The sequence below is a fragment of the Vigna umbellata genome, chromosome 8, assembly GCF_029865625.1.
Source record: "Vigna umbellata cultivar VRB3 chromosome 8, Vumbellata_1.0, whole genome shotgun sequence".
NCBI classification, from domain to species: domain Eukaryota; kingdom Viridiplantae; phylum Streptophyta; class Magnoliopsida; order Fabales; family Fabaceae; genus Vigna; species Vigna umbellata.
In genome coordinates, this window is record NC_142172.1 from 31,531,594 (window position 1) to 31,544,385 (window position 12,792).

The 12,792-nt window shown below is 33.6% G+C and overlaps 2 protein-coding genes across 2 annotated transcripts; both read left to right on the forward strand.

The window, feature by feature from the left end:
- The first annotated feature begins 3,187 nt into the window (after positions 1–3,187).
- On the forward strand, positions 3,188–7,282 carry LOC124840445 (pto-interacting protein 1-like). The gene is made up of 8 exons (XM_047316503.2): positions 3,188–3,432; positions 4,189–4,285; positions 4,515–4,765; positions 4,860–4,986; positions 5,213–5,486; positions 5,908–6,040; positions 6,194–6,280; positions 6,762–7,282. The coding sequence occupies exons 2-8, from the start codon at positions 4,201–4,203 to the stop codon at positions 6,888–6,890; spliced, it is 1,086 nt and encodes a 361-aa protein (XP_047172459.2). The 5' UTR covers positions 3,188–3,432; positions 4,189–4,200; the 3' UTR covers positions 6,891–7,282.
- A 2,454-nt stretch (positions 7,283–9,736) lies between these two features.
- Positions 9,737–11,717, forward strand: LOC124840453 (pectinesterase/pectinesterase inhibitor-like). The gene is made up of 2 exons (XM_047316513.2): positions 9,737–10,887; positions 10,988–11,717. Exons 1-2 carry the CDS (start codon positions 9,882–9,884, stop codon positions 11,704–11,706), a joined length of 1,725 nt encoding a protein of 574 aa, XP_047172469.1. The 5' UTR covers positions 9,737–9,881; the 3' UTR covers positions 11,707–11,717.
- The last annotated feature ends 1,075 nt before the right edge of the window (positions 11,718–12,792 follow it).

The following is a 12,792-nucleotide window of genomic DNA, read 5'->3' on the forward strand; positions in this document are numbered from 1 at the left end:
ATAAAAAGGCTTTGCGAATCTATTTTAAATTTGGCACATCTAGATTTCCTTTTATTTAAACAACATTATTAGTTTCAGTTGTTAATTGATCTGGTAAACTTATTTGTCATTTATAATTCCCAACCTTTTAGGCAATTTAGAGAATTGTGGAATTTTCAGTTAGGCCAAACACTAATTCCAACTCTTCCTTTTTTTTTCTTTAGTTAGCGTAACTCATTCTAAAGATAATAAAGGGCCCAATTGCCAAAACTACGATTGCTTCAGCTGCAACCAAGACTTGGTACTGGTCTTCTAAATAAGAATTATAACGGGACAAAATGGGTAAGACAATAATTGTCTTGAAAATAAACAATTTTTGCTTAATTCTATTACCGTCTTTCAGTCTTAAATATTTTTGACAAAAAAATTTGACTGATGATTAACAGTGTTAAATTTTTATTGAAGTGGTCTAGTCAAATTAGTATTTTATGGGTAAATAAATATCAATTATTTTTATAGATTTTTAAATATATATTCAAAACTAAATTGAAGTTATTTGTGTTTCTTGAATGTAAAAGGTTATGTGTTTCTTGGATGTAAAAAGTTGGAAGAGGAGTAATTTTCTATCAAGATAATGGCAATGCATAAAGATTACGGTTATATTCGTATCAGCGATAATAAAAATACTTAAAATTTATGGTGGATAATTAATAGATGGTATTATGGTTGATTATTAATATTTATGTTTAATAATCGTTTATAAATGAATATAAATATTATATTATTATATATATTGTGTATATTTATTATATGAAAAAAAATTACATTTTATTAAATTAAATTAACATTAAAATTAATTTATATTTTATTAAATTAAGTTTAATTTATATCGTATTATATATATTTTTGTAATTATTTTATGTTAAAAATTTATAAAATATTTTTTTTAAATATTTACTAATATCTATAAATATTTATGGATTTTAAAATAAACGTGAATGTTTCTAAGTGAATATCCAATAAATATTAAAACAAGTAATAAATATTTGTTTATTTATTTTAAGTTTGATAGTAGATTGGAATTATTGAAGTCTAATCCGACTTGGTACTTTCCTTTCATTGAGATGTAATTATTTGTAATGTGGATAAGACGTTGAAACATCCCATATTGGAATAACAAAAAGAATAGTGGAATTTGTGTTCAAAATCATTAATGATATTAATTTCTTGTACCTATTGCTTTGTGTTCACGTTTCAAATAATTTATGTTAAATTTTGTTTACCACTATTTTACACCTAAATGTTCTTTTCCTAAAAGTTTCCAGAATGGAAATGGAGTTTACTTTTTTCTCAGTAGTTTGTGATCATATTTTAAGAAAAATCAAGTTCTTTCTTTTTTATATTTAATATTTTGTCTACTAAATACAATATGTAGAGTTTAATTCTTTTTGGCACTTTAGGACTCAAACTATTCTCATTAATTTTTTCAAAAAACGAACTTAAGTTACATTTTTTTTTCTTTTTCATCTTTAAAATTAATTTAATGTATTTAAAATGAAAATCTATCCAAAAATACCAGTCGAAGCAAAAGAAATCCGTAAATTTTTATCTATTTCTAGTTAAAATAATTAAGTTCGATCATAAAAGTTTGATTGAAAACTTATATAAGAAGTTTGAAGATTTTGGATCATATTAATTTGTGTGGAGAAATTCGTTCTTGTCCAAAAGAAGGAAAATGTCTGACACTGTCCAAAAGAGAGGAAATTGCTGACTTAAGTATCATAAACAGTAAAAGCGCGTCAGTGGGCACATAAACCTATAATTTGTTTCTTTTTCCGGAAGGGTTTTGTTTCATTGAGTTGCTCAATCACTGTTCACCACCTCACACTATTTCTAATTTTCTGTTATTAATTGTCAATTAGGCTGAGCTAACTTATAAGATAATGAATTTTTATATTTTTTTAAGAAAGAAAAAAATATTAAATAAATATAAAATATTTGTATGTGTGAAAGTTTCATTTTGACACTCCTCTTTTCGGTTTACATATATAAAGACGAAGAATAATAAATTATTGGTAACGCGAGTTTGAACATGTTAAAAACGCGTTAGCAGTTATTGTATGACAAATAATTAGTGGATGTAACTTTTCTAAAGTATGATTACGTTTCGGAAGGATAGATTAAAATAACTTATAACCTTCAAAAGATTATGTACCAAACTTACTTTCTAGAACCTTAAGCGATTACAGGATTATTTAATGCATTTTATGCTTAAAGGTCTTTTAAATGCGTGATAGTTATTCTCAGTAATTAATACTGCGTCCGACCTTTTACATAGTATTTTATTTTAGTTTTTATTGAAGTTAAAATTTAGTTATTATTATGATTATTATTGTAGGTTTTACTATTTTATATATAGATATGTACATAATTTTAATTTTAGTGTATTTTTAAAAATTCATTTATTTATTTTATTTTGTTTTTGTTTCAATTTAAGGTATTAATTAAGCGATTAAAATTTAAGAACAAACAGACATTGCTATAAATGATAATAATAATAATATTAATAAATAATTATACACGTACAAATAGTTTTGGCAAATTGATTGACAAATATTGATATTTAGTTTTTCTTTATAATCATTGTAAATTTGTAAATAGAGTTAGTTAGTTTTGTGATGAAATCTTGATATGTTTGATAAGTTTTAATTAATTTACATTCTGTTTAAAAGAAATTCCTCATAACTATTTATACTAGAGAAAACAGCTTGCGAAATAAAAGTTTTTTTTTTCATTCAACTATGAAAATGATCGAAGAACTTATGTATACATATTGAAAGGGTCTTTCTAACTTTATAACTCATGTTTTTTTAATATATAGATAAGATAAAAATGATTTTCTTAGAAAGTTTTTTTACAACGTGATTTTATGAAAAGTTGTTCACGATAAAAAAATTATTTATTGTTTTAACTTAATATTAAAGTAAGCAATAAACATATTTTGAAAATTTAAAAAGTTATCGATTTTTTTTTTCTTAATGTAAACCGAAACACGGCGAGGAGTGGTGTGTATGTGCAATGTTTGTAGCTCGGAAGTCAAGTCTGGCCAGCAGGGTCGGTGCGGAACACGTAAAAGGAGAGAAAAAGAGGCTGAATTAGTGGCTTTTAAATACTTCATGAATCATTATAATTAGTTGTATTTTAGAGAATATATAATAAAAACAAATAAACCCTGTATCTAATAATACACTTGTAACTCTGTAACACCAACGCAACCACCATAATTCCCATTCAAAGAGAGTCAAGAACTTCTTCCACTCTTTTATCCTACGCACTCCTTCCTGCTTATCCTGCGCCTCTCTTTGGCCGGAACCGAGATCCTCCCCTTGTACCGTCGCTCTCCGCGCCTCTACACTCTCAATTTCGCCATTTTGTCATATCATTTCGTTTCAGGTAGTAATCGATCTATCACACTATTCAATGTCACTTCGCAGAGATGTTTTCTCCGTGCTGTTTTCAGTTTTCCGATTGGTTCTTCTTTTGTGGATGAACGTTATTTTTAATATTTCTTCAAACGTTGATTTCGGCCGTTATAACTTGTTCTCGGTTTCATTGATCTGTGACTGATGGCATGGACTTTAGTTGCACTTTACTCTGATTGGCGGAAACTTTTTCGATCCGTTTCCGTTTAGATTCTGTATCGATTTAGACTTTGCTAATTAAAACTCTGAGTTTATCATAGTGGACTGGAAGCAAACGCTGATTTCACGTCTCCGAAGTTCTTACACATCATTTGTTGTTGAAGGATGGTGAAATTGTGCAAATAATTTAGACTATAATAATCTCGGTTTTCTATTTGATGGTATTTGTAAGAGTTAGACAATGTTATATTGCGTGTTTTAATTGATATGAATGAAATGAGTGAAAGCATTGCGTGTATTCAAATTTCCATATCATGCAAATGAAACGAAGCTATGCTGAAATACTTCAAAGTACAAATCATTGTAAATGGACAGAAACCACACCAAATAGCGCTACCTCTTTCCTTCTTTTCTTTTGAATTGATGAAAACTGCAATTGTCGCTGGGATGTGTGTTATTTTGTAGGAATGGACTTCTTCATCGATGCCTTTTTTTTTTTAAATACAATATTAAAAATTAAAAGTTGTCTGTTATCTAGTGTGATTTAATGGGCTAATAAATATTTCAGTGAGAAAGAATCATGAGTTGTTTCAGCTGTTGCGAGGAGGATGAACTCCAGAAGTCTGCTGAAAGTGGAGGACCCTATGTAGTAAAAAATCCAGCAGGTAATTTGGTTCATACAATGCTAGAGCAATGTATCAGGGATGATATATGTATAGTTTGCTACTCTAGGCATTCTTGCATCTTCGAGTGATAATTCCATGTTAATTGGATGGATTGTGTATGTGATTGAAAAGCTTCATTATGAATACTTCATTGTTTTAATTTGTTTGATGTTATTTTACATGAAAATTGAATTTGACAAAGTTATTTTGATAAATTCAATATATGCAGGGAATGATGGAAATTATCATGCTTCTGAAACTGCAAAGCAGGGCACTCAGCCGGTTAAAGCTCTGCCCATTGAAGTTCCTAATATACCAGCAGATGAACTGAAAGAAGTTACAGATAACTTTGGTCAAGATGCTCTGATTGGAGAGGGATCCTATGGAAGAGTATATTATGGTGTTCTTAAAAGTGGGCAGGCAGCCGCAATCAAGAACTTGGATGCCAGTAAACAGCCTGATGAGGAATTTTTAGCCCAGGTACGTATGTATATGACGATCTTGGTTTAATACTTTTTTGTCTGATCATTAAGTTGTTCAATTTCCATAAACCCTCTTATTTGTAATATTTTAGGTTTCAATGGTATCAAGGCTGAAGCATGAAAATTTTGTTCAGTTGCTTGGATATTGCATTGATGGAAGCTCCCGTATTCTTGCTTATGAGTTTGCATCTAATGGATCTCTTCATGATATTTTGCATGGTAAATAATTTTTCTTTGGTTAAATTTTTAAACTACTGACATCTATAAACGGCTAATTGAATTTTTTTTTCTTTTTAATAGAAGAACTGATGAGATTACGGATTTTGACATTATTTTCTTTTCGTTTTGTTACCTTCACTGGCAATCTCAGCATTTGAGCGATATATTAGTCAAGTCTGTATCTTTTTATACATAAATGTTCTCGCAATTGTCATTGTACATGCAGGCAGAAAAGGTGTTAAAGGAGCACAGCCTGGTCCAGTTTTGTCATGGGCACAAAGAGTAAAGATTGCAGTAGGGGCTGCAAGAGGACTTGAATACTTGCACGAGAAGGCTGATCCCCACATTATCCACCGGGACATCAAGTCAAGCAATGTGCTAATCTTTGATGATGATGTTGCTAAAATTGCAGATTTTGATTTATCAAATCAAGCTCCCGACATGGCTGCACGTCTTCATTCTACTCGTGTCCTTGGAACCTTTGGTTATCATGCTCCAGAGTAAGACATGATTACAAACCAATTTCCCTTCTGTAACAGTTGACTAAATTCACTAAACAGAATTGCCATTCATATAAATTTTGTCTCTCTATCATAGTATCAATTTGGAGAAACAAACTTTTTATTGTATCTGGCACACTACCCTGGCCTCAGATAGAATGCCGAATTACTATCTGTCTAATCTTGTGGATGCTGAATTACCTTTGGTTATCATGCTCCAGAGTAAGACATGATTACAAACTCATCAATTTCCCTTCTGTAATAGTTGACTAAATTCACTAAACAGAATTACCATTCATATAAATTTTGTCTCTTTATCATAGTATCAATTTGGAGAAACAAACTTTTTATTGTATATGGCACACTACCCTGGCCTCAGATAGAATGCTGAATTACTATCTGTCTAATCTTGTGGATGCAGATATGCAATGACTGGACAATTGAATGCTAAGAGTGATGTATACAGTTTTGGGGTTGTTCTTTTGGAACTTCTGACTGGAAGGAAACCTGTAGATCATACACTACCACGCGGACAGCAGAGTCTGGTTACTTGGGTACTAATTCATCCTATATCTTATCTTTACTCCTCCTCTAACACACTCCAATCGAAAGGAGGAAAACCTAAGCCTTTTTATCACTGTCTATTGTTGACACTAAAATTCTAGCTTAATGACACTGATGACAGCAATGGATATATGTTGTTTCAGGCTACACCAAAACTCAGTGAGGATAAAGTCAGGCAGTGTGTTGATACAAGACTAGGAGGAGAATACCCACCCAAAGCTGTTGCTAAGGTGCTTACTGTCATTTCGTATACCGTTCTTCACAATTTACTTTATTTTTCCATTTTCTTGCTAACGTTGTATTAAATGTACTGGAAAATATTCTATTGCTTATATATTATTTGAAATTGTATGCATATGAATTGGAAAACTATGCAAAGCAGCTCACTAGAGGTAGGATTAGAATTCTATATTTTGTTTAGGTAGTAAATACTAAATTTGCATAAGACCAAACTTTGAATCTAAAATGTTCTATCAGTCCCTTCAGGTGGAAATTTGTTGGATGTATTAATTAATTGAGCAATTGGAAGACAGTATTAATTATGCCAGAGGAAAATATACAAATTTTTAATATAGGAAACATACCCATTTTTTTTTTTTGCTGAGAATCTTAATAGTAACTAAAGATACCCAGGACAACTGTCCTTAACGATAAAAGATCAATTTAAGAACAATATTCATGGATAACAACATGATACTTGGTTAATTACAGATGGCTGCTGTTGCCGCACTTTGTGTGCAATATGAAGCTGATTTCAGACCAAACATGAGCATTGTAGTCAAAGCTCTTCAACCTTTGCTGGCTACTCGACCTGGACCTGCCGGTGAAACACCAAATTAATTCTCTGTTTCTCTTTGTCTCTATATTTGTGAGTATGTGCACAAGTTTGCATGCAAAATATATAAGGTGCTTCAGAAGATGGTGGCAAATTGCTCCAGCATGACTTTATATCCAATTGTTTACACTACATTCATTTTGTTCATAATCCATGAGGTTCTTTGCTATTCATTTTAATGTATTTGTTTTACAAGTTAAAAAAATGTATTGGTTCTCTCTATTTTTTTCCCTTTCCATCCTTTACTTCTGGATTATTGCCATCTTTACGATAAAGAGTTGGGAAAACTACAAAACTAAATTTAGTATACTCAAAGCTAAGAGCAAGTCAATGTACTGCTGGAAACAGATATTCATAAAAGAGCCCTTCTTATATGATTGATTATTTTAATATTTTATTAAGATGTGTTAAATTGAGAGCTGTATAAATTATTCATAATTCAAATTTCAGAACTCTAGGAGAAAAAGGGAAAGTATTGTTTCACGGCTCCATGTTGTGGCTGTTGTTTCATTTGTGATGTAGTTTTTAATCACGTATGTTATTTTCTTCTCTTATCTAATGTCTTCTGGTGATCAGGGGATGATTTTGCTCGAATGGTATTGTGTTAAAAAAAATTGCAATGCATAGAATTTTAGGATCATATAATTTTTCTCTAAAGTGGATCTGTCTTTAAATTGAGTTGTGATTTAATATATATGATGTGCATGGTTATGTTAACATAGTTTGCGATTTAATTTGCCTATTTAAAGTATTTTTTTCTAATGAGTTCATTTTCATCATGGCTTCAATAATTTCACCCATAAAGTTAATGATGATTACCTATGGTTAATAGTGTATAACTAAGTAAATTTTTTGCACGGGTTATACAGTGAGGACGCTCTCCTTCTCTGTTCTGTTTGGTGATTAGATCATAATCGATTGAAATGGAAAATAATAATCAGGCAGGATTATGGTTAAAGATAGCTAGTTAATCAATTCTTTTTAGATGAGATTAATTATCGTAAAATTGAAAAATATTTTTCCCCATAACATAATAATAGAGAAGAGCCAATTTATAAAGCACATCGTGTCTGAGGGCTTTTATGTTTTTTGGTTTCCTATAAATTTCTCTTTTTTTTTTCTTATAGGTAAGAATATTCGGCAAGTACAACCGTTAGCTTGTTCATTCTTTAAGCACTGGTTGCTTATAATTAAAAAATAAAATAAAATAAAGACTTTTAGTGAGTGAATAAGTGTTTTAGTAGGATCAGTCCAAACATTCAAAGAAAGGTGTTATATTGGAGAGAATGAATGTGATGACGCTGTATTAAAAATATAATAAAAAAAGTGATCTATAAAAGTTAAGTCCATTTAAGTTTTTAAATAATGTTGTTCTGCAATAAGCAGTTACTTGCCTTAAAGAGTGATAAAAGGTAAATCGGGAAACTCAAAACCTACTTTTCAAGATTACAAGATCATGAATTTAAAAGATGAGATCTCTGAGATTGTAAACTACTAGTTTATCTATTTTTACTTTTATGTACATTTTGAACCGATCTTTATCCAAGTTTTTCATTAAGAAAATAACTTATGGTCATCTCCTTTTCATACATAAAATAAAAAAAAAGTATATCCGGCCCAAATTTGGGGTCCAAAAAGACTTATGGGATATCCAACTTTGATCAAAATGGATCTTGAGCATGCCCAGAATCTCTAAGTCTGCATACATATACTATCTTTAGTTATATGTTAAGTCTATATTCAACAGCTTAATAATCCTATATATATTACATGATATTCAGAAAATACTCAATTAAACTCTCGTACTCATATTAACTCTGATATTCATATATATAATTTATTATTATTTTAACACATATTTTTATTCTTTTACTGATTTAAGCTTCAGAAATTTTTTTACAGCTAAATCTTTCCTCTAATTATACTCAAAACTCGACTTAAGTTACTTGGAAGTAATAGCCTAACCAACGTTCAAAAACAACAATTTCACCTCCAAGATTCTTCGGCGAATAAGCATTTATCATTCTATATTGCAGCTACACACATATGGAACCTGTGCAACCTTTACTTCATCATAACAATGCACTGATCCACTTTCATCAGTTTGAATATGCACAGAGTAGTATCATACAGAACCAAATTTTGAAATGTGCCTGGGTAACGATAATTTGGAAAGTCGAATAACACTATAAATTCGGAAATTCAAAATTACACGTCGGGGAAGTTTTCAATCAAACAAATTAAAGTTTGGATGTAAATCAATATGACTATATTAGATTAAATTTTTATGTAATCTCTTAAAAATTTCACGTGATATTTAGTCTAAAAAAGCATGTGATTTAACCCTAAATTTTAATTAAATATTTTTATATAATCAGATGATATTTGAAGCTTTTGAAATCAAATTTATACACATATAAGTATGTCCGTATTTATATAATTAAAACTCTCATAATGCATAAAAGCCTTATAATCTCAATTAATGGTAATAAGTCCTTCAAATCCATCACCAATAATCCTACGGTTCTGCAAAAACAAAGGAATGCTTCAACGTATGTACGGACAAAAAAATCCAGACCCATATGCAAACATTATCTGCCATCAATTCAACGCAGAATCTTACTCAGATAATAATGCCCTCACGTATTTTTGGATGATTATTTTCACCATAGCAATAAGCAGTTGTGGAAGAAATAACAGTGGCATGATTAATCCCTCCTAAAATTCTGAAAGGCAACGTTAATTCTGGACAATCGTTCATGCAAGGTTGGGCTTCTCATCTATTCCAAGATAGAACTAAGAAAAGTTAAAGTGCGTATATAAAGCCCTTGAATGAACATTATGTGATTCACGAAGCCGATAATACTAATCAATAAATCATATCCTCCCAAAAGAAGAAACGAAAATAAGGGGAGGAGCATCTTGCCAAGGTTGCTTAGGTATCATTAATTGGTAAGAGAAAAAAAAAATCTGATCAAGAAAAAAGAAAAAGAAAAATGGCGAATGGAAAGGTGGTTATCTCTAGTGTTTCCCTGATTCTCGTGGTGGGTGTTGCCATCGGTGTTGTGGTCGTGGTTAACAAAAGTGACTCATCATCTGATCCTAAAGTAGCTGCTCAACAAAAGAACGTGAAGGTAATGTGCGAAGGCACCGAAGACCCTAAGCTTTGTCACGAAACTATGAGCACTGTGAAAGGTAACACCTCAGACCCAAAGGTTTACATAGCAGCAGGAGTGGAAGCAACGATGCAGAGAGTGATCCAAGCTTTGAACATGAGTGATAGGCTGAAAGTGGAGCATGGAGACAAGGATCCCGGCATAAAAATGGCCCTCGATGATTGTAAAGATTTGATCCAATTCGCGTTGGATAGCATCGAGTCCTCGGTTAACTTGGTCCGCGACCAGAACATTCAAGCCATGTATGACCAAACCCCAGACTTCAGGAACTGGTTGAGTTCTATAATCTCGTACCAGGATACGTGCATGGACGGGTTAAACAACGGCACAAACGGTGAGAAAGAAATTAAGGAAAAATTAAACACAGATAGTTTGGACGAAATGGGAAAGATGACGGGCATAGTCCTTGACATCGTGACAAACTTGTCCAATATCCTTGAGAAATTTGACTTGAAGTTGAATTTGAGACCTGCTTCTCGGCGTCTTCTAGAGTTGGACGATGAAGGGTTACCTACGTGGTTCTCTGGTGCAGATCGGAAGCTCCTTGCTGCCGTGGATAAAGGCACAGCTGGGGAACCCAACGCAGTGGTTGCGAAGGATGGCAGTGGAAAATTCAAAACCGTTAAGGAAGCTATTGATTCCTACCCTAATGGCAACACGGGCAGATTTGTTATTTACGTTAAGGCTGGGATCTATGATGAGTACATCCTCATTCCTAAGAAGTCATCCAATATTCTCATTTATGGAGATGGCCCTGCAAAGACCATTATTACCGGTCACAAGAACTTTGTAGATGGCGTCAAGACAATGCAAACTGCTACCTTCGGTATCTACCCTCCTCTCAATTCCTTCTTTTTATTTTCTTTTTTTCTGTGAATCTTTAGATCTTCTTCTCTATTAACTCTTATTTTTCTTCGTATACACAGCCAACACTGCACCAGGATTCATCGCCAAGTCAATGACATTCGAGAATACCGCGGGTGCCGCTAAGCACCAGGCAGTGGCATTCAGAAACCAGGGAGACATGTCAGCAATGTTCGACTGCGCATTTCACGGTTACCAAGACACACTGTACGTTCACGCCAACCGGCAATTCTACCGGAACTGTGAAATCTCTGGAACAATCGACTTCATCTTCGGAGCATCTGCGACTGTGATCCAGAACTCGAGAATCATCGCGAGGTTGCCACTATCTAACCAGTTCAACACAGTGACCGCGGACGGAACGAAGATGAAGAACATGGCGACAGGGATCGTGATCCAGAACTGCGAGATAGTGCCAGAGAAGGCTCTGTACCCTACGAGGTTGACCGTTAAATCGTACTTGGGAAGGCCGTGGAAGCAATATGCAAGAACTGTTGTGATGGAAAGCAACATAGGTGACGTTATTAATGCGGAGGGGTGGTGTCCTTGGGATGGGACCATGTTTCTTGACACCTTGTACTATGCTGAGTACGCTAACAGCGGACCTGGTTCCAACGTTCAAGGAAGGATAAAGTGGAAGGGTTACCAAGGAATTATTACTAAGACCGATGCTGAAAAATTCACTGTTGGCCAATTCCTGAAAGGTGGAACTACTGGGAATGCTGACGATTGGTTGAAGGCTACCGGGGTTCCTTTCGCCGCTGGATTCCTCAAATCTTGAATTGGTTGTTAGTTCTCAATGCCACCCTAATCTGGGAAAGAAGTTTTTCTTTGTCTAATTTTTTTGCAGGTTAATCCGTCGTCTAGTTATATAGAACTTATTAGCTTCCTTTTCACCACAGTTGCTGCACTTCTGCTTCCATAACACCTTGTTTTTAAACATGAGATAACTGTACAGATAATATTTGAAATTTTTACTTTGTAAAGTCTCATCATACGTGTATCACAAGTTAATGATATATGCAACCCATATATTTATTCTTCCTCTTTCTCTTTCTTTTCATTTCGTTCTAAGTTTATTAATTTTATAGTTATTCAGAGATGTCAAATAACAAAAGCTTTATCGTCTCATCAAAGGATCGAGTTATACGTGATCAAAGGACACTGTATAGTAACCACACTATAGAAATTCCTTGGATCATCCTTTCACATTCAAAGACTACATCTCAGTATATAGTACTAAGTAATAAGCTACCATTCATTGTATATTGTGTATGTATATATACCGATGAAGGGCATGATAGGCTTGTCGATTTATTCAGCGTCTATCTTTTTCTTCCTACCTTAGTGAGTTTTTTAGTACGCTTTACTTTTTCTGTTTTCATTGATTCATTATTTAAGGAGCTATTTTGAACCACACAGATCCATCCCCTCAACTATCACCATACATTCGTTCATCTTCCCCACGCTGAGTTTCGAACAGAGAACGGAGCGGCGACGTGGCCAGAGGAGAAACCAACTGGGGAACAAACCCTCACATAGGGATGAAGGCGGCGATGACATGGCCAGCTGACGGTGCTTCCGGTCTCATCGCGGAGGCGAGATGCAGCGTTGGAGGAGATGAGATCCGTGAAGACGGTCGCAGTGTGGAAGTAGAGGCAAAATGGGCCTTAGCGGCGGCGCCGGAGGGACTTTCGTAGCGGCCAACGTTGCCGAAGACGGCTTCGTTTGAGCGAGGAAGGCGTGACCGCAAGCGTGGAGGTTTTGGTTTGAGCGTTTCAACATGGCTGCAGGCTTCGTGTGAGCAACGACACCTCGCGAAAGGGAAGTAGTAGCAAAGTAAATGGTTTGTCGGAGAAGGAGAGGT

What these genes read in the sequence shown, in the direction of transcription:
- LOC124840445 (XM_047316503.2), top strand. Translation starts at nt 4,201, where the DNA reads ATGAGTTGTTTCAGCTGTTGCGAGGAGGATGAACTCCAGAAGTCTGCT. An exon ending in ATGAGGAATTTTTAGCCCAG is followed by an intron (nt 4,766 to 4,859) that starts GTACGTATGTAT and finishes GTAATATTTTAG; the next exon opens with GTTTCAATGGTATCAAGGCT. An exon ending in TTTGGTTATCATGCTCCAGA is followed by an intron (nt 5,487 to 5,907) that starts GTAAGACATGAT and finishes TTGTGGATGCAG; the next exon opens with ATATGCAATGACTGGACAAT.
- LOC124840453 (XM_047316513.2), top strand. Translation starts at nt 9,882, where the DNA reads ATGGCGAATGGAAAGGTGGTTATCTCTAGTGTTTCCCTGATTCTCGTG. An exon ending in AATGCAAACTGCTACCTTCG is followed by an intron (nt 10,888 to 10,987) that starts GTATCTACCCTC and finishes TCGTATACACAG; the next exon opens with CCAACACTGCACCAGGATTC.